Source organism: Caretta caretta, chromosome 1 (genome assembly GCF_965140235.1).
Source record: "Caretta caretta isolate rCarCar2 chromosome 1, rCarCar1.hap1, whole genome shotgun sequence".
Taxonomy (NCBI): Eukaryota; Metazoa; Chordata; order Testudines; family Cheloniidae; genus Caretta; species Caretta caretta.
In genome coordinates, this window is record NC_134206.1 from 21,531,491 (window position 1) to 21,553,689 (window position 22,199).

General features: G+C 44.9%; 2 protein-coding genes across 24 annotated transcripts in view; one reads left to right on the forward strand and one right to left on the reverse strand.

The window, feature by feature from the left end:
- The window catches only part of DLG2 (discs large MAGUK scaffold protein 2), a 1,511,004-nt gene that overhangs the window by 502,388 nt on the left and 986,417 nt on the right, over nucleotides 1–22,199 (reverse strand). The window lies entirely within an intron of this gene.
- LOC125632705 (myb/SANT-like DNA-binding domain-containing protein 7) lies at nucleotides 989–2,249 on the forward strand. The gene is made up of 2 exons (XM_048841326.2): nucleotides 989–1,591; nucleotides 2,180–2,249. The coding sequence occupies exons 1-2, from the start codon at nucleotides 1,014–1,016 to the stop codon at nucleotides 2,235–2,237; spliced, it is 636 nt and encodes a 211-aa protein (XP_048697283.2). The 5' UTR covers nucleotides 989–1,013; the 3' UTR covers nucleotides 2,238–2,249.

Genomic DNA, 22,199 nt, shown 5'->3' on the forward strand with positions numbered 1-22,199 from the left:
CCTCTGCTCCATAAACCATAATTAATTTAGCACCATTTAATATTTCTGCTACCACACTTTTACTGGTTTTTTTAAAGGTCCATGAAATATGCATGATCTAAAGTTGCTAATTGGAAAGTGGAAGCTTTTCTTTGATTACTTATTCCTTTCCTGAACTAATTCTAATTAACTGAGGGCTCAGTAGTGGACCTCAGACCTGTTTCCTCTGGTCTGAGTTAGAGTTTTCAGGGGAGTTGTTTGGTTTTTTCATTTCATGAAGGGCTCAATTTGCTGCCACACATACACTGAGTAGGATTTGCTTTATCATCATTATTTATTGCATATATTGTGGTAGTGCTTAGGAGCCCCAGTCATGCGTGAGGTGCTGTGCAAACAGAACAAAAAGACTCCAAACGCTTGCAGTGTAACTATAAAAGAAGAGAAAAACGGTAGACACAGACAGACAGATGGGGGAGCATAAGGAAACAATGACACAGTGCTGGTCATCATGACAGGCAGCATTCTCAGTGCACCAGATGCTTAACTGTAGTTCATTTTCTGTAGCATCATGGCAAAAGCAAGTTCGAAAGAGGGATCTGAATGACAAAAAAAAAAAAAGAAGAAGAAGGGAGTTTAACTTGAAGAACTTGGCTGTGAGTACTTGGCTAGTTCTCTATGCCCTGGTCTACACTAGGACTTTAGGATGAATTTAGCAGCGTTAAAATCGATGTAAACCTGCACCCGTCCACACGATGAAGCCCTTTTTTTCGACTTAAAGGGCTCTTAAAATCGATTTTCTTACTCCACCCCTGACAAGTGGATTAGTGCTTAAATCGGCCTTGCTGGGTTGAATTTGGGGTACTGTGGACACAATTTGATGGTATTGGCCTCCGGGAGCTATCCCAGAGTGCTCCATTGTGACCGCTCTGGACAGCACTCTCAACTCAGATGCACTGGCCAGGTAGACAGGAAAAGGCCCGCGAACCTTTGAATCTCATTTCCTGTTTGGCCAGCATGGCAAGCTGCAGGTGACCATGCAGAGCTCATCAGCAGAGGTGACCATGATGGAGTCCCAGAATCGCAAAAGAGCTCCAGCATGGACTGAACGGGAGGTACGGGATCTGATCGCTGTATGGGGAGAGGAATCCGTGCTATCAGAACTCCGTTCCAGTTTTCGAAATGCCAAAACCTTTGTCAAAATCTCCCAGGGCATGAAGGACAGAGGCCATAACAGGGACCCGAAGCAGTGCCGCGTGAAACTTAAGGAGCTGAGGCAAGCCTACCAAAAAACCAGAGAGGCGAACGGCCGCTCCGGGTCAGAGCCCCAAACATGCCGCTTCTATGATGAGCTGCATGCCATTTTAGGGGGTTCAGCCACCACTACCCCAGCCGTGTTGTTTGACTCCTTCAATGGAGATGGAGGCAACATGGAAGCAGGTTTTGGGGACGAAGAAGATGATGATGAGGTTGTAGATAGCTCACAGCAAGCAAGCGGAGAAACCGGTTTTCCCCGACAGCCAGGAACTGTTTCTCACTCTGGACCTGGAGCCAGTACCCCCCGAACCCACCCAAGGCTGCCTCCTGGACCCGGCAGGCGGAGAAGGGACCTCTGGTGAGTGTACCTTTTAAAATACTATACATGGTTTAAAAGCAAGCATGTGAAAGGATTAATTTGCCCTGGCATTCGTGGTTCTCCTGGATGTACTCCCAAAGCCTTTGCAAAAGGTTTCTGGGGAGGGCAGCCTTATTGCGTCCTCCATGGTAGGACGCTTTACCACTCCAGGCCAGTAGCATGTACTCAGGAATCATTGTACAGCAAAGCATTGCAGTGTATGTTTGCTGGCGTTCAAACATCATCCATTCTTTATCTCTCTGTGTTATCCTCAGGAGAGTGAGATATCATTCATGGTCACCTGGTTGAAATAGGGTGCTTTTCTTCAGGGGACACTCAAAGGTGCCCGTTCCTGCTGGGTTGTTTGCCTGTGGCTGAACAGAAATGTTCCCCGCTGTTAGCCACGGGGAGGGGGGAGGGTTGAGGGGGTAGCCACGCGGTGGGGGGAGGCAAAATGCGACCTTGTAATGAAAGCACATGTGGTATGTATGTAATGTTAACAGCAAGGTTTACCCTGAAAGAGTGTAGCCATTGTTTTATAAAATGTGTCTTTTTAAATACCGCTGTCCCTTTTTTTTTCTCCACCAGCTGCATGTGTTTCAATGATCACAGGATCTTTTCCTTCCCAGAGGCTAGTGAAGATTAGAAAGAAAAAAAAACGCACTCGTGATGAAATGTTCTCCGAGCTCATGCTGTCCTCCCGCACTGACCGAGCACAGATGAATGCGTGGAGGCAAATAATGTCAGAGTGCAGGAAAGTACAAAATGGCCGGGAGGAGAGGTGGCGGGCTGAAGAGAGTAAGTGGCAGGCTGAAGACAGGGCTGAAGCTCAAATGTGGCAGCAGCATGATGAGAGGAGGCAGGATTCAATGCTGAGGCTGCTGGAGGACCAAACCAATATGCTCCAGTGTATGGTTGAGCTGCAGGAAAGGCAGCAGGAGCACAGACTGCCACTACAGCCCCTGTGTAACCAACCGCCCTTCTCCCCAAGTTCCATAGCCTCCTCACTCAGACGCCCAAGAACGCGGTGGGGGGGGCCTCCGGCCAACCAGCCACTCCACCACAGAGGATTGCCCAAAAAACAGAAGGCTGGCATTTAATAAATTTTAAAGTTGTAAACTTTTAAAGTGCTGTGTGGCATTTTCCTTCCCTCCTCCACCACCCCTCCTGGGCTACCTTGGTAGTCATCCCCCTATTTGTGTGATGAATGAATAAAGAATGCATGAACATAAAGCAATAATGACTTTATTGCCTCTGCAAGCGGTGATCGAAGGGAGGAGGGGAGGGTGGTTAGCTTACAGGGAAGTAGAGTGAACCAAGGGGCGGGGGGTTTCATCAAGGAGAAACAAACAGAACGTTCACACAGTAGCCTGGCCAGTCATGAAACTGGTTTTCAAAGCTTCTCTGATGCGTACCGCGCCCTCCTGTGCTCTTCTAACCACCCTGGTGTCTGGCTGCGCGTAAGCAGCAGCCAGGCGATTTGCCTCAACCTCCCACCCAGCCATAAACATCTCCCTCTTACTCTCACAGATATTGTGGAGCGCACAGCAAGCAGTAATAACAGTGGGAATATTGGTTTCGCTGAGGTCTAAGCGAGTCAGTAAACTGCGCCAGCGCGCCTTTAAACCTCCAAATGCACATTCTACCACCATTCTGCACTTGCTCAGCCTGTAGTTGAACAGCTCCTGACTATTGTCCAGGCTGCCTGTATATGTGAGTATATATGAGTGTCAAGGTTCCTCCCCCACTCTGAACTCTAGGGTACAGATGTGGGGACCTGCATGAAAAACCTCCTAAGCTTATCTTTACCAGCTTAGGTCAAAACTTCCCCAAGGTACAAAATATTACACCCGTTATCCTTGGAATGGCCGCTACCACCACCAAACAATTACTGGTTACTGGGGAAGAGCTGTTTGGACGCGTCTGTCCCCACAAAATACTTCCCAAAACCTTGCACCCCACTTCCTGGACAAGGTTTAGTAAAAAGCCTCACCAATTTGCCTAGGTGACTACAGACCCAGACCCTTGGATCTTAAGAACAATGAACAATCCTCCCAACACTTGCACCCCCCCTTTCCTGGGAAATGTTGGATAAAAAGCCTCACCAATTTGCATAGGTGACCACAGACCCAAACCCTTGGATCTGAGAACAATGAAAAAGCATTCAGTTTTTACAAGAAGACTTTTAATAAAAAATAGAAGTAAATAGAAATAAAGAAATCCCCCCTGTAAAATCAGGATGTAGATATCTTACAGGGTAATTAGATTCAAAAACATAGAGAACCCCTCTAGGCAAAACCTTAAGTTACAAAAAAGATATACAGACAGAAATAGTTATTCTATTCAGCACAATTCTTTTCTCAGCCATTTAAAGAAATCATAATCTAACACATACCTAGCTAGATTACTTACTAAAAGTTCTAAGACTCCATTCCTGTTCTGTCTCTGGCAAGAGCAGCACACAGACAGACACAAACCCTTTGTTTGTCTCCCTCCTCCCAGCTTTTGAAAGTATCTTGTCTCCTCATTGGTCATTTTGGTCAGGTGCCAGCGAGGTTACCTTTAGCTTCTTAACCCTTTACAGGTGAGAGGAGCTTTCCCCTGGCCAGGAGGGATTTCAAAGGGGTTTACCCTTCCCTTTATATTTATGACACGCCCCCCAAATCTCAGCTAGGGTGAAACACTGGCTGGGATTTCTTCCTGGAGCTCTAGGAAAACAGAGTTAATAAGACACATGCATCTCTAAATATACTACCAAGTACATAAAGACTAACAATATTTTCCACATCTCAAGGACGATTTTAACTAGTTGATTCTGGGAAACTTTCACGGGAGAGTGCATCAGCCACTTTGTTAGAAGCTCCTGAGATGTGTTGGATGTCGAAATCAAAATCTTGGAGAGCTAAACTCCACCGAAGAAGTTTTTTGTTAGTTTCTTTGACGGTGTGAAGCCACTTCAGTGCAGCATGGTCGGTTTGCAGGTGGAAACGCCGTCCCCAAACATATGGGCGTAGCTTTTCCAGAGCGTAGACAATGGCATAACATTCTTTTTCAGTGACTGACCAGTTGCTTTCCCTCTCAGACAGTTTTTTGCTGAGAAACACTACAGGGTGGAATTCTTGATCAGGTCCTTTCTGCATTAAAACTGCTCCCACACCACGCTCGGACGCATCTGTGGTTACTAGGAACGGTTTGTCAAAGTCTGGGGCCCTTAGTACAGGGTCAGACATGAGTGTCGCTTTAAGCTTGTTAAAGGCCTTCTGACACTTTCCGGTCCACTGAACAGCATTTGGCTGTTTCTTTTTGGTTAGGTCTGTCAGTGGGGCAGCGATTTGGCTGTAGTGCGGTACAAATCGTCTGTAATAACCGGCCAAGCCTAAGAAGGATTGAACCTGTTTCTTTGACTTTGGGACAGGCCACTTTTGGATAGCATCCACTTTAGCCTGTAGGGGGCTGATAGTTCCTTGACCCACCTGGTGTCCAAGGTAAGTCACTCTGTTTAGGCCTATTTGACACTTCTTAGCCTTAACAGTTAGTCCTGCCTCCCTTATGCGCTCAAGGACTTTTTGTAGATGTTCCAGGTGGTCTGCCCAGGAATCCGAAAATATGGCCACATTGTCAAGGTAGGCGACTGCATATTCTCCTAATCCCGCTAGGAGACCATCTACAAGTCTTTGGAAAGTGGCGGGTGCATTTCGCAGCCCGAAAGGGAGTACATTAAATTCATACAGCCCGAGATGTGTGATGAAGGCTGACCTTTCCTTGGCAGATTCGTCTAGCGGTACCTGCCAGTACCCCTTGGTTAAGTCCAAGGTAGAGATGAACTGGGCCCGTCCCAGTTTCTCTAATAGTTCATCTGTGCGTGGCATTGGATAGTTGTCTGGGCGAGTTACAGCATTTAGCTTACGGTAGTCCACGCAAAAACGTATTTCCCCATCTGGTTTGGGAACTAGAACCACTGGAGATGCCCATGCACTTTCAGAGGGGCGGATTACCCCCATCTGTAACATATCCTGGATCTCCCGTTCTATAGCAGTTTTAGCTTGAGGAGACACCCGGTAAGGTTGGACCCTAATTGGGTGAGCATTACCTGTGTCAATGGAGTGGTATGCCCGTTCAGTCAGTCCTGGGGTGGCTGAGAACGTTGGCGCGTAGCTAGTGCACAGCTCCTGGATCTGCTGTCGCTGCATACGCCCAAGGGTCATGGAGAGGTTCACCTCTTCCACACCACCAGCACATTTCCCTTCGTAGTAAACACCTTCAGGCCACTCAGCGTCGTCTTCTCCCTGGGCTGTAAACTGACAAACCTTTAATTCTCTGGAATAAAAGGGCTTTAGAGAATTAATATGGTACACCTTAGGCTTCCGGTTGGAGGTGGGGAATGCTATGAGATAATTAACAGCTCCCAGGCGCTCCTGGACCGTGAATGGCCCTTCCCACGATGCTTCCATTTTATGGGCCTGGAGCGCCTTTAAGACCATGACCTGGTCTCCTACTTTGAAGGAACGCTCTCTGGCATGTTTATCATACCAGGCTTTTTGCTCTTTTTGAGCATCCTGTAAGTTTTGTTTAGCAAGGGCTAAAGAGGTTCGGAGGGTGTTTTGTAGGTTGGTTACAAAGTCCAGAATGTTAGTTCCTGGAGAAGGTGTAAATCCCTCCCATTGCTGCTTCACCAACTGCAATGGCCCCTTAACCTCACGGCCATATACAAGTTCAAATGGGGAAAACCCTAAACTGGGATGTGGTACAGCTCTGTAGGCAAAGAGCAACTGCTGCAATACTAGGTCCCAATCATTGGAGTGCTCATTTACGAATTTACGTATCATGGCCCCCAAAGTTCCATTAAACTTCTCCACCATGCCATTTGTTTGATGATGGTAAGGAGTGGCAACCAAGTGATTTACCCCATGAGCTTCCCAAAGGTTTTTCATAGTTCCTGCCAGGAAATTAGTCCCTGCATCTGTGAGGATGTCGGAGGGCCAACCTACCCTGGCAAAAATGTCTGCTAGTGCCTGGCACACACCTTTAGCCCTGGTGTTGCTTAGAGCTACTGCTTCCGGCCATCGGGTGGCAAAATCCATGAAAGTCAGTATGTACTGCTTTCCTCTGGGTGTCTTTTTCGGAAAAGGACCCAGAATATCCACAGCTACTCGCTGAAATGGAACTTCAATGATGGGGAGTGGCTGGAGAGGGGCTTTGACCTGGTCTTGGGGTTTTCCCACTCTTTGGCACACCTCACAAGACTGGACATAGGTAGAAACATCCTTGCCCATTCCCTCCCAGTGGAATGACCCCCCCAAACGGTCTTTGGTCCTGTTCACCCCAGCATGGCCACTAGGGTGATCATGGGCTAAGCTCAAGAGCTTGGCCCGGTATTTAGTTGGAACTACCAACTGTCTCTGAGGATGCCAGTCTTCCTGGTGTCCACCAGAAAGAGTTTCCTTGTATAAAAGTCCTCTTTCTACAACAAACCTGGATCGATTAGAAGAGCTGAGAGGCGGTGGGTTGCTCCGTGCCGCCGTCCAAGCTCTCTGGAGGCTTTCATCTGCTTCCTGTTCGGTCTGGAACTGTTCCCTTGATGCTGGAGACATCAGTTCCTCATGGGATTGTGGACCTAGGCTTGGTCCCTCTGGAAGCGATATAGGGGATGGAGCTGTTTCTGTTGACTGTGAACCGCTCTCCGCTGGTGCACTATGTTGGGATTCAGGCTCCGGCTGAGCCTCTTGTGTAGGGTTATCGGCTGCTGCCAGTTCAGGTTCGGTGGGGCCTTCTGGTGTTGAGGTTGCAAGTACTGGATTCAGTGCTGACACGGGGTCTGGTGTTGGTTGTTCGGCTGGTTCCGGTTCTAGGACTGGTTCCGTCTGGGTCTCTGGGACTGGATCCACTACTGCTGTTGCAGACATTGGCCTGGGGTCCGGGTCCATCACCTCTGACTGGGTCCTGATAGAAGTTTCCGGAACAGAGCTAGGCCTCACGGCTTGTTTAGCCTGGCTGCGGGTGACCATTCCCACCCTCTTGGCCTGCTTCACATGATTGGCCAAGTCCTCCCCCAACAGCATGGGGATGGGATAATCATCATAGACTGCAAAAGTCCACATTCCTGACCAGCCCTTGTACTGGACAGGCAACTTGGCTGTAGGCAAATTGAAAGAGTTGGACTTGAAGGGTTGAATCGTCACTTGGATCTCTGGGTTGATTAAATTGGGGTCCACTAAGGAAGCATGGATAGCTGACACTTGTGCTCCGGTGTCCCTCCACGCGGTGACCTTCTTCCCGCCCACACTCACAGTTTCCCTCCGCTCCAAGGGTATCTGGGAGGTATCTGGGCCTGTGGACCTCTGGTGTGATTCCGGTGCAATGAACTGTAATCTGTTGGGGTTCTTGGGGCAGTTGGCCTTTACATGCCCCAGCTCGTTACACTTAAAACATCGTCCAGCTGACGGGTCACTGGGGCGAGGAGGGTTGCTGGAGAACGGGGTGGTGGGACGATAAGGGGTCTGGAGGGTTCTTTGGGAGGTAGGTGGGGCTTTGGGCGGCCCCCCGTAATAGGGTGTGGTCTGGGGTGGTCCCTTCTGGTCTCCGCTCCAACTGCGACCAGTTTTCTTCTTCTCTGCCACCTCCACCCATCTGGCTCCAATCTCTCCTGCCTCAATTACAGTTTTGGGTTTCCCATCTAGGATGTATCTTTCTATTTCCTCAGGAACACCCTCTAAGAATTGTTCCATTTGCATTAGGAAGGGCAAATTTACTGGAGATTCAACACTTGCTCCTGATATCCAGGCATCCCAATGTTTCACAATGTGGTAGGCATGTCGGGTAAATGACATGTCTGGTTTCCACCTTAGGGCTCTGAACCTCCGACGAGACTGCTCGGGTGTTATCCCCATTCTGACTCTTGCCTTGGATTTAAACAGTTCATACTTGTTCATGTGTTCTTTAGGCATTTCAGCTGCCACCTCAGCTAAGGGTCCACTGAGCTGCGGCCTCAGCTCTACCATGTATTGGTCAGTAGAGATGTTGTACCCAAGGCAGGCCCTTTCGAAGTTTTCTAGGAAGGCCTCAGTATCATCGCCTGCCTTGTAGGTGGGGAACTTTCTGGGATGGGAAGTGGTACTTGGAGAAGGATTACTAGGGTTTGTTGGGATATTCTGCTGAGCCTTTATCTTCTCCATCTCCTCCACATACTTCCTCTCTTTTTCCTTCTCCTCCAGTTCTTTGTCCCTCGCTTCCATAGCTCTCCTGTGAGCAGCTGCTTGGTGTTGTTCTGCTTCTCTCGCTGCCTCCCTTTCTTGTTCCTTCTTCAGCTGCATGAGTTCTATCTGTCTTTCATGTTCCCTTTGTCTTTCCTCAGCCTGAAATTTGGCTAATTCGAGCTGTAGTCGAGCTGAGGATTTGGTCATTCTAACCTCTCTGTTTTTAACTAACTTTACACCCGAGGTTTAGAAATAAACAAACAAAACTTGGCTGTAAAATTTTGCTGTGCTGCAATAGAATACCTATTCTCTGATAGTGATTGTCAGCCTACAGAAAAAGACAATTCCCTTGTCTCTGCTCTGGGCCCAAATTAAAGCAAAAAACCTCCAACTGCTTGGAAACCTGCTTACCCAGCCCAAAGAAAAAGCAAATGGGTAGAACACACACCCCCTATTTACTTTTAGGAAGAAAAGAAAAAAAAAAAAAAAAAACCAATGGGTTGGAAGACTGTGAATTTCCCTGCAGGAGTTAAGTACCCTGCCTCCAGGCAAAAAAACCTGCAATTCACAAGATAATCCCCTTTTGTCTCTGCTTGGCCAAAGTTTCAAAGCTGCTTTCTGGACTTTCTTTCCAAAGAAAAAAAAATTTCCTTTTTAAACTCTGTATTTCTAGTTCAAAAAATCTCAACTGGATCTCAAATGATTTCAGGTTAATCCCACCACTGTGCCACCATGTCAAGGTTCCTCCCCCACTCTGAACTCTAGGGTACAGATGTGGGGACCTGCATGAAAAACCTCCTAAGCTTATCTTTACCAGCTTAGGTCAAAACTTCCCCAAGGTACAAAATATTACACCCGTTATCCTTGGAATGGCCGCTACCACCACCAAACAATTACTGGTTACTGGGGAAGAGCTGTTTGGACGCGTCTGTCCCCACAAAATACTTCCCAAAACCTTGCACCCCACTTCCTGGACAAGGTTTAGTAAAAAGCCTCACCAATTTGCCTAGGTGACTACAGACCCAGACCCTTGGATCTTAAGAACAATGAACAATCCTCCCAACACTTGCACCCCCCCTTTCCTGGGAAATGTTGGATAAAAAGCCTCACCAATTTGCATAGGTGACCACAGACCCAAACCCTTGGATCTGAGAACAATGAAAAAGCATTCAGTTTTTACAAGAAGACTTTTAATAAAAAATAGAAGTAAATAGAAATAAAGAAATCCCCCCTGTAAAATCAGGATGTAGATATCTTACAGGGTAATTAGATTCAAAAACATAGAGAACCCCTCTAGGCAAAACCTTAAGTTACAAAAAAGATATACAGACAGAAATAGTTATTCTATTCAGCACAATTCTTTTCTCAGCCATTTAAAGAAATCATAATCTAACACATACCTAGCTAGATTACTTACTAAAAGTTCTAAGACTCCATTCCTGTTCTGTCTCTGGCAAGAGCAGCACACAGACAGACACAAACCCTTTGTTTGTCTCCCTCCTCCCAGCTTTTGAAAGTATCTTGTCTCCTCATTGGTCATTTTGGTCAGGTGCCAGCGAGGTTACCTTTACCTTCTTAACCCTTTACAGGTGAGAGGAGCTTTCCCCTGGCCAGGAGGGATTTCAAAGGGGTTTACCCTTCCCTTTATATTTATGACAATGAGCCATGGCATTAAGGGATAGGCTGGGTCCCCAAGGATAACTATAGGCATTTCAACATCCCCAGTGGTTATTTTCTGGTCTGGGAATAAAGTTCCTTCCTGCAGCTTTTGAAACAGACCAGAGTTCCTGAAGATGCGAGCGTCATGTACCTTTCCCGGCCATCCCACGTTGATGTTGGTGAAACGTCCCTTGTGATCCACCAGAGCTTGCAGCACTATTGAAAAGTATCCCTTGCGGTTTATGTACTCGCCGGCTTGGTGCTCCGGTGCCAAGATAGGGATATGGGTTCCGTCTATGACCCCACCACAGTTAGGGAATCCCATTGCAGCAAAGCCATCCATCATGATCTGCACATTTCCCAGGGTCACTAGCCTTGATATCAGCAGATCTTTGATTGCGTGGGCTATTTGCATCACAGCAGCCCCCACAGTAGATTTGCCCACTCCAAATTGATTCCCAACTGACCGGTAGCTGTCTGGTGTTGCAAGCTTCCACATGGCTATCGCCACTCACTTCTTAACTGTGAGGGCTGATCTCATCTTGGTATTTATGCCCTTCAGGGCAGGGGAAAGCAAGTCACAAAGTTCCATGAAAGTGCCTTTACGCATGCGAAAGTTTCGCAGCCACTGGGAATTATCCCAGACCTGCAACACTATGCAGTCCCACCAGTCTGTGCTTGTTTCCTGAGCCCAGAATCGGCGTTCCACCACATGAACCTGCCCCATTAGCACCATGATGCATGCATTGGCAGGGCCCATGCTTTCAGAGAAATCTGTGTCCATGTCCTGATCACTCACGTGACCGCGCTGACATTGCCTCCTCGCCCGGTATCGCTCTGCCAGGTTCTGGTGCTGCATATACTGCTGGATAATGCCTGTGGCTTGCCTTGGTATGGCGTCCGCACAGAAAAAAGGCGCGGAACGATTGTCTGCCTTTGCTCTGATGGAGGGAGGGGCGACTGACGACATGGCTTACAGGGTTGGCTTACAGGGAATTAAAATCAACAAAGGGGGTGGCTTTACATCAAGGAGTATTTCAGGCAGGACTTCATGGAGGGTTCCAATAAGAAATGGTGCACCTAAATAATTGTTATTGGAACAAGCAGGTTGGTCTGGCCTCTGATTGATACATGGCTAGATTTACCTTGCTGCACCTTCTCTGTGAGTGACTGCAGTGTGACCTAGAGGAATGAGTCCCCTGGGGGGAGAGGGGGAAGCAAATGAGTACAAAACAAATCTGGTCTATTTCTTGTTTTGATCCACTCCATCTATCTTTTACATGTTTGGCTGGCAGCAGACGGTGCAGAAGGACTGCAAGCCATCCACATCTCATGGCTGCCCGGCAGAAGATGGTACAATAGGACTGCTAGCAATCCGTATCGCCTGCCTGCTCACCATAAGATGGTTCAATAGGACTGACTGCAGGACTAAAGACAATGACCTGGTCAAGTCACTTCTAATGTAGTCCCTGCACCCATGTCTGCCCAGGTGCTCCTGGCCGATGTGGCCAGGAGCGCCTCGGACATGACGATACTATACCGTCTGCTGCCACAAGGCAATGGGTTGCTGCTGCTCTGTAGCAATGCAGTACCACGTCTGCCAGCACCCAGGAGACATACGGTGACGGTGAGCTGAGTGGGCTCCATGCTTGCCATGGTATGGCGTCTACACAGGTAACTCAAGAAAAAAGGCGCGAAACGATTGTCTGCTGGTGCTTTCACGGAGGGAGGGAGGAAACGGGGGCCTGACGATATGTACCCAGAACCACCCGCAATAATGTTTTAGCCCCATCAGGCATTGGGATCTCAACCCAGAATTCCAATGGGCAGCGGAGACTGCAGGAACTGTGGGATAGCTACCCACAGTGCAACACTCCGGAAGTCGACGCTTGCCTCAGTACTGTGGAAGCACTCCGCCGAGTTAATGCACTTAATGCACTTAGAGCATTTTCTGTGGGGACACACACACTCGAATATATAAAAACGATTTCTAAAAAAACGACTTCTATAAATTCAATCTAATTTCGTAGTGTAGACATACCTTAAGTCTTTTGCAAATGAAATCAGAGCATCAGGTGTTGAATTGTTGTAATTCTTATTTAAGACAGTATTTTATATTATTTAATGTGAGCTTTCCTTGTGCATGTGTAAACATTTCATAATAACTTGAAATCTCGTAATGAAAAAGTCTTAGGCCAGCTCCTCAGCTTATATAAATTAGCATAGGTTTGCCGATGTAAGTGGAGCCATGACACTTTACACAAGCTGGAAACTGGCTTTTTTTCCTTTTCTATTTCCCCCCCATGTTTGTTTGTTTGTTTGAATTCCTGAACCTGGGCCCAGCACCTGAATTCTGACTTGTTATCACACATACATAGTTTGGTTGGGGATCAATTAGAGAGAGGAAACATTCAGTTTTAAGAACCGCTGAAGAAGCCTCCAGACTCCAGGGCATCCCAAGCAAGCCATTAGAAGAATTTTACACTTAACGGTAATAAATAATGAGGTGATAACTTCTGAGACAGAGATATTCAAAGAAATCAAAGGGAATTAGGTGCCTGCAGCCTACTAAAATTCAGTTGGGTATGGGCACCCAACTCCCTAAAACTCCTTTGAAAATCTCAGCAATAATAATTATGCATATTCTTTTATATAGCATCTATAATATATAGGATCCTTGTGGAAGATGAGACAGCAAATTGAGGAAGGACGAGCACACATATAATCATAGATGAACACAGAAATAAGATGTCACAAAGGGAAAAAAATATATGCATAAAAAGAGGATTTAGCCAGGACAAAGACACAGTTCTGTGGCACTTTATGGTGGACAAAGAGAGGTATGAAATCTCCATTTGAAATAAACAAGGAATGGTTAGAGAGGCAGGATTCAAATCAGCAGAGTTCAGGAGGCACCAGCTTCTTGCTTGAAATACTGAGAGGGGTAGAATGATTGATACCATAGATTGATTAGTTCTCTCACTCACTGTGTGTGGGCACACATGTTACTGGATTTTCTAAATATAGCAAAACTTCCATAAATGAAGAGTAAAACAAACAATCCATTAATTTTATATCCAGTGACAAACGCTAGACAGAGAAAGCCTCTACTACGGATCTCCTCCTCCAATCCAGACAAGGGCATTTTGTTTTCATAATTTTTACTAGTTTTACAACCCCACTCCAGGGATAATTCTTCTGCTCTCAAGCCCATCAGCCTTTGTTTAATGAGATCAGAAGGCCCAATTCTGCCATCCTTACTCCATGAGTATTGCCATTTCAATCAGAGGGACTAATTGTGCCGTAAAGTACTACTCAACATGAGCAGTAGTAGCAAAATCAGACCCAGAGTGTATTTTATGAAATACTGAAAACTAAATTTAAACATACTCAGGAATCCTTGAACCTAACTACATTATTCTAATAAGCTTAACCATGAACTCACTGGTTATAACATTATTTGTATTGCAGTAGCACCTAGAGAATCCAATCATAGACCAAGACCCTGTTGCACTAGGCACCATACAAACAATACAAGAAGGCAGTCCCAAGGAACTTACAATCCATATATAAATTGTTTCTGGGCAACCTGCACTGTAATGTAGCTTTAAAGCTAGATTGTGCCAGTAGGCACCGTCCTGAGCAAGGGGTGGTAAATTAGCTCAACCATGCCAGCAGTAGCCCCAGGAAGCATTGTGCATCAGACTTATTCCCTCCATGCATCCCTCTTGCTCCTATACCACTGGCAAAATACCATCACCCCAACAGTTTAGCTGCACTGGACAGCACAATGGAAGGCCGAGCCAGCACTCCACCTATTTTTGTGCACCTGCTCCAGGAGACAGGGAGAGTGGTAACCCAAGGCCGGTAGCCTGAAGATGGACGAACAGGATAGTTCTCATTTCCCTATATATTTCCCGATATACTAATTAAATCCATGGTTCACGCTGCATGCCATTGAAGATTTACACTGTAGAGTGGCTCTGTCTCTCTGTGTAGTTAGGTTTTTACACCACCCCATCAGAGTGGTATCTGAGCACTAGTATTCTGAGGTATTATTATAGCAGAGGCTATGGCAACAACCATAGTTAAGGTTGCAAAAGGATTTATTTGCTCTCCCTGAGTTTCTTACCCAACATTTCAACACTTTTTCCTCCTGGGCTGAAATTTTGTAGATTTGGTCTCCGTCTGCTGGTGATTTTTTTCCCCTGAACGTTTGAGCAAAATTTATTCAGATTTTTTTTTCAGATCAAAGTGAATAAAAACAACCAACCATCAAAAAACCCCCATGTTTACTCCATTTGGAAAAAAAAGTTGCAACCCCTGCAGGGGTTCTTTGAATAAAGCTTATCAGCTACAAATATGTTATATTGGAAACAGTTGAAAATACCTTTGTGAAAACAAAAATAAACTCACTGGACCAAATTCTGCCCATTGTCTTTGACATCAGTGTGCTTTCATCCTGGTGCGTAGCATTCACGAAACACATGAAATACATGTAAACAATGCTATTGTCTGGGTTGGAGGGATATCTCTGCAAGGAATACACTCTTCCGTATGAGGAGAGAGTAATAAAATTGGGACGTTTCAGCATGTAAAAGAGACAACTAAGGGGGATATGATAGAGGTCTATAAAATTATGACTGGTAAGTGTTATTTACTCCTCCTCCTAACACATGAACTAGGGGTCACCAAATGAAATCAATAGGCAGCAGGTTTAAAACAATGCACACACTTTCTTCACACAATGCACAGTCAACCTGTGGAACTCTTTGCCAGAGGATGTTGTGAAGGCCAAGACTACAACAGGGTTCAAAAAAGAACTAGATAAATTTATGGAGCATGGGTCCATCAATGGCTATTACTGAGGGTGGGCAGAGATCGTGTCCCTAGCCTCTGTTTGCCAGCAGCTGGGAATGGGTGACAGGGAATGGATCACTTGGTGATGACCTGTTCTGGTCATTCCCTGTGGGCAGCTGGCATTGGCCACTGTTGGAAGACAGATTACTGGGCTAGATGGACCTCTCATCTGATCCAGTATGGCTGTTCTTATGTTCATTCATGATTGTATAGACCTCTGTCATATCCCCCCTTATTCATCTCTTTCCTAAACTGAACAATCCCCGCCTTTTTAATCTCTCCTCGTATCAAAACTGTTCTATGCCCCGAATCATCTTTGTTGCCCTACTCTATCCCTTTTCCAATTCTAGTATACTTTTTTTGAGACCGGGTGACCAGAACCCCATGCAGTATTCAAGGTGTGGGGGTACCATGGATTTATATAATGGCATTTTATTACCTATCCCTTTTCTAATGGATCTTAAGATTCTGTTAGCTTGGACTGGATTGCAGATTTTGTTAGTCTTTTTACTTGTTTGTATTTCTGGAATTCAGCGACATTTACATGCTCACCCTCAGAGAGAGAAACAATCAATCCAAATCACTCTCCTCTCATTAAGGGCCTGATCCAAAGCCCACTAAACTCACTGAAAACGCCCATTGACTGCACTGAGTTTGGGATCAGGCTTATCCAAGTGCCTGAAGCAAGGTCATGGTGTTGCTTACTATTTCCTCTGCTGGTTTGAATCCTGCTCTCTAATTATTCCTTTGTAGTTTCTGGTGGATGCTTTTTCATTTTCCCCTTCATCCATTATGATGCCATTTCTCTTCTGGATCACTATGACGAAGTGCAAGAAATTGGAGTGCTACCTTCCCGTTTGTCTTTTTTCTTACATTTTCAGGCTGTAAAGGCCCCCTTCTTGCTGTCTGTTGAGCCATGGTTCTACAATGGAGGTCAGTAAAAGTCACATATACTTGACCTTCCTTCCTAGTAATGGCAGAAGCCACTTGTTTTGCTTGATATGAGGGGATTGTACACAGGTGCAACGCAGGCAGAATCTGGCCCACTCATAGATTTAACAATAGATGTGTTATTTATTTGCCATAGGAAACAGCAGCACTGTTTTTCTATAATGCACTGCAGGAAAAAACTATCCCCAAATGCTTTACAGGGTAAGTGATACATTCACAGAGATAAACAACAGAGGGGTAAAGCAAGGGAGAAATAGTAAGTAGGACTTAAAAATTTTGTCTGTACTTTGACACCAGAACAAAATAATTAGAACAGTTCCTCCACATGCTTAAATTTGCATACAGCTGTAAATTACACACGACAGATGTAAACTGGATTAACATCCAGTTTCCTCTCTCAGGATCCCAGGAAAGATGCACGACTTTCTCAACTAATTCATTATTTTAATAACCCTCTGATTTAAGGGTGACTTACTTTTCCAGTCAATCAACGTTGCCTGTGTTTAATGTCTTCAAACATGTTTCCCAGCAGCAGTACAAGAAATTCAGACTTTACCCCGAAGCTTAGAGATGCTCTTTCAAAAAGCACAGGGAAGATTTATAAAATCAGCTGCTGTTTCTGCAGCACTCTCCTTAAATTGATGTTGACATCACTCTTACCACCAATCAATTAGACAACAAACAGCTAATGATTGGCTTTTACAAACCACAGTTCTAAACTCTAAAATGTTTTACGATGGCAGTATGCTGCCCTTTTTATTACATTACTCTTACATATGCCTTTCTTGGAGCACTTTTGTTTTGAAGTATATGTAAGGGTTATACATACACAGTTTTCAGTGATGTAATGATTGTGACCTTCAAATCTCTGAAATACTTTACAGGACATTTTTTAAAGTATCTGCTGTTGCAGGAAAAGGATGGATCAGTTGTTTGTTACTAAGAACTCAATTTCCCACAGCATTTTGGATACCACCAAAAACTCTGACAAATAATCTGAGAAAAATTCACCCAGATGTGCTCAGGTTTGAAATCTAAAACGTGAAAGCAACCCAAAACCATCTGTTAAAATTTCCATTGAACACTCTCCAGCTGGGGTACTAATCTAATGTCTCAGCTATAATGCAGATGTAGGTTCGGGTTTCAAACCAAAAGCACAAAAAGCAAACAGATCAGGACTTGAGAATTCAGCCACCCTACACAGAATCCTGGATGGCAAAGTCAACAAAATCTTTGGGGCTTTAAGGGGCAGCACTTTAAAGAGAGCGGGTCTGAAGGTAATAGCACTAGCTCGGGACTTGAGAGATCCACATTCATGTATATACCTGTCCCACCACAAACTAACCATGTGTCTCAGTTTCACCCCAGTCTTGACTGTGCATCTTTCTTTCCCATCCTCTCGGCTTGGAACACCCTCTGTCTTCCAGCACATCAATCACTTGGCCTCTCCTCTGCATCCTTCCCTATAAGTCACTTCATACTAAACTCATTTCCAGGAATGTCTGTGCCCACACTTTCAAGGAATTATTTATCCTTTCTATTGCGTATCTCTACATTTGACTACAAATTCCGTGCAGGGAACATGCCTTAAGAATTTGTAAAGCATGTTGTATACCTATAGCACAATACGAATAATAATAATAATAATCTGGGAGATCCATAATAGGCAATATACCTAAACTCACTGTTTGCATGCTCCAGGGTAACATTCATTGAGACTTCTTTTTCCATTTCTAGTGATTAAACTAAATCTAAGGGAGATAAAAGATACCTCTTCAAAAGTCTGTTTTCTCTCAAGTGGAGACCCTAAAGAACTTGTTTCTCAGCTGTTATTTTTCTTGAGGGTTTATTTTTTCCTGATTACGTTGAACATAGTCTTATCTTCTTTTTCTGCAATCCTTCCCCCTCCATTTTATATACAAAATAAAATCTGGTACCACCACCTGTCATTATTCTCCCAGAAACTTTAAAGTCCCAATAAAATTGCATCACCCATCTAGGACTCATGCTTTATTTGAAAAACAATGGTTTCCAAGGAAGATTTACTATAGATCATATTATATACCGAACATTAAGCAATTTTACCTTAGTTTGCTACCTTGATGTTCCACATCATAACTGATTTTATGTTCACTATTTAAAAAGGTAGCATTTGACAACAGTCATTACATTATAGAATATGAGATGCCATGGCAATTCCGTATTCACAAAACAGGTATCTCACATACCACTATACATTAACTTTTGGAAAATGTCGTTGTAGTGGGGCGGCTGCCCCACTCCTGCAGAACAGGGGTTGAAAGCAGCTCTGGAGAGGGCTGCAGCTGGGAAAAGCTAGGCTAATTGGGGAAGCAGCCACAGCTGGGGCCAACCAAATCAGGGCCCAGCTGGCCCTATAAAAGAGCTCCAGGGCCAGAAGGCAGAGGAGTCTCTCTCTAGCAGTAGAGAGAGAAGGACCTAGCTGCCTGGGAGCAAGGTACCTGAAGTAGGGCAGTGCTCGGGAAGGGCAAAGGGAGCTAGGGAGCTCCAGCCTGGTAAACCCCAGGCTGCAGGCCTTGTTGAAGGCCTACAAAAGGTACTGGGGCTGCAGAGGGGCAGCCCGAGGATAGGCAAAGGCAGCAGGCCCTAAACCCTTGCCAATGATGAGTGGCCATTACAGACTGCAGTCTGCCCCAATGAGCGGGGGCTAGCTGATGACTGCCAGTAGCCACTGAAGCAATGTGGATTTAGAGGGTTGGGGGTTCCCCTGGCAGGGGAGACCCAGAGCGTGGGGGTACTGCTGGGGCAGAACCTTGAGGTAAAGGGCACCAGGGTCCGGGAGGGACTTGGGGCCAGCAGCAGGCGAGATACCGGCCAACAGAGGGCGCTCTGGAGCTGGACATGAGCTAATTACCAGGACAACCAGCAGGAGGTGCCACAGCGGTGGGTCTCGCTCTGCTACAGTTGTCTTTTTAAATAATGCCTAAGTAGATTAATTTTGGCACACGGATGACTGAGAAGCAGATTCATAGATTATAAAGACAGAAAGGACCACCTAGTTTGACCTTCTGTATAACTAGGGCCCTACCAAATTCACAGTCCATTCTGGTGAATTTCATGATCATAGGATTTTAAAAATCATAAATGCCATGATTTCAGTTATTTAAATCTGCATTTTCATGCTGTTGTAATTGTAGTGTCCTACCCAAAAAAGTGGTGGGGGGGGTCGCAAGGTTATTGTAGGGGGGCTGCAGTACTGATGTCCTTACTTCTGTGCTGGTGGTGGCGTTACCTTCAGTGCTGGGGGGCCTGAAGGTGGTGGCTGCTGGCTGGGAGCATTGCTGATTTTCTATCATTATAGTTTTTTAATGAAAATGTTGCATTCTACATTAAACTTGTAATCTCTTTTTTAAAAAAAGATATCAAATTAATTTGATAGGATCTATTTTCCATAAATCTGTGTTGATTAGCATTAATGATATCTCATATGCACCTTTTAAATATTGGAACATTAGCTTTCCTCCAGTCCTCTGGAACTTCCCTAGGGTTCCAAGACTTATTAAAAATTGACGGTAATGATCCAGAGAATTCCTTTGCCAGTTCTTTTAAAAATCCTGCATGCAAGTAAAGCCAAGATCCTGCCTAACTGTGGTAATTAAAGATCCAATTGGATCTTGCACAAAATAGTAGAATTAGCCTCCATGTCCTCATTAAATTCAAATTTAAGTGATTTCATTCCACCTGGCTAAATTTGCCTTGTAGTTCCAATTGGATATTGGTCTTCTTTGAATACTGGTCTTCTTCAGTCCTTATCTATGTTAGAGCTACAGTTGTTGGAGGTGAACTGGTGATAACGACAGACATTTGGGGAGGAAAGCCAAATCAGCTGGGAGAAAGAATTTAATCAGAAAAATGTGAATGACAACTGGGACTGGTTTCAGAACACATTAATAGATGCTCCAAAAGCCACAGTTCCATCAGGAAGAAGGCCATATTGGTTAAAAAAACAACCTGGTATGGAGGGGAAGTGAAAGCAGATATACAAAAATATAACAAATGAAATTGATAGTATATTAATCAGAAGCTAGTAATTGTTGAAAATTGATATGGGAAGCAAAGTAAGGTAAGGGAGAGAGAGGGGAAATAAGTTCTTTTAAGTTTATTACAAACAAAAAGAATGCTAAATGGTACTTGTCCATTATTAGATAGAAATGGTAGAATTGTCAATAATAATGCAGAAAAAGCAGAAGTGTTCAATACATTTTTCTGTTCTAGTCATATCATAGGACAGCACCCTTTCCCTTCCACTAGTTTCTTAGGAGAATGGTAAACAGGAGATATTAAAGTAAGACATTTCTAAATGAGCAGGTCCAAATAACTTGCATCTAAGAGTTTTAAAAGAGCTGACCGAGGAGCGCACTGGACCATTAATGCTGATTTTCAGTAAGTCCTTGTACACCAGAAAAGTTCCAAAAGACTGGAAGAAAGCTAATCTTCCAAAAGAAAGCTAATCTTCTACCAATATTTTACTAGTGTAAATGCAATGATCCAAGTAATTATAGGCCTGTCAGTCTGACATCGATCAGGGGCAAGATAAGTGAGTGGCTGACATAGGACTCAATTAATAAAGAATTAGGGAAGGGCAATAAAATTAATGTCAGTCAGTATGGGTGATGGAAAATGGATCCTGTCAAACTTACTTGATATCTTTTTTTGAGAGAGATAAGAAGTTTGGTTGATAAAGTTAATATTATTGCTGCAATAAACTTAGACTTCTGTCAAGTCACATGTCTTACATCACCTGACAATTTGATTAAGAAACTAGAAAGCCATAAAATTAACATGGCACATATTTAATGGCTGAAAAGTTGGCTAACTGAGAGGTCTCAACATATAATTGTAAACAAAGTATCATTAAACATGTGTTTTAAGTGGGGTCCTGCAGGGATTGATTCTTGGCCGAATGATATTTTAAATTTTTATTATTGATTTGGAAGAAAACAAACTTTGCAGGTGATACAAAAACTGTAAGCATAGTAAATAGAGTACAGGTCACTGATACAGAGCAATTTGTATCACTTGAATAAGCTAGGCACAAGCAACCAATGTTTATTTTAATATGACAGTGTATACATGTAGGAACAAAGAATATAGGCCATACTTACAGGATGGGGGATGCTATTCTGGGAAGCAGTGACTCTGAAAAAGATTTGGGCATCATGGATAATCAGCTGACTATGAGCTCCCAGGGCAGCACTGTGGCCAAAAGGGCTAATGCGATCCTGGGAGGCATAAACAGGGGAATCTCAAGAGAAGTTAATTAACCTTTGTATTTGACACTAGTGCCACCACTATTGGAATACTGTGTCCAGTTCTGGTGTCCACAATTCAAGAAGGATGTTGATAAATTGGAGATGGTTCAGAGAAGAGCTATGAGAATGAATAAATAATTAGACAAGATCTCTTAAGTGATAGGCTTAGGGTTGGCAACTTTCTGAATGCAGAAAACTGAACACCCTTGCCCCAGCCCCTGCCCCACCCCTTCTCTGAGGCCCTGCACCCTGCTCACTCCATCCCCACTCCTTCAGTTGCTCATTCTCGCCCGCCCTCTTGCTCATTTTCACTGGGATGGGCAGAGGGTTGGGGTGTGGGATGGAGTGAGGCCTCTGGCTGGAAGTGCGGACTCTGGGCTGGGGGCAGGGACTTGGGGGGGTGAGGGCTCCGCCTGGGGGTTCTGGGGTGGGGCTGGGGCCTCTTTCTAGCTCCTGCCCTTGGCCTTATTCCAGTCCCTGAATCCTGTTGCCATGGTTTCTGCCTGCCCTGGCTCCGACCCTAGACTGCGGCTCTTTGGCTCCCAACTCAGCGCTGACCTTTGGCTCCTGTTTAGGGTGACCAGATGTCCCAATTTTACAGGGACAGTCCCGATATTTGGGGCTTTTTCTTATATAGGCTCCTATTACCCCCCA

Coding starts and splice junctions, on each gene's coding strand:
- LOC125632705 (XM_048841326.2), top strand. CDS start 1,014: ATGCAGAGCTCATCAGCAGAGGTGACCATGATGGAGTCCCAGAATCGC. Junction 1,592..2,179: donor AGGCGGAGAAGGGACCTCTG/GTGAGTGTACCT, acceptor TTTCTCCACCAG/CTGCATGTGTTTCAATGATC.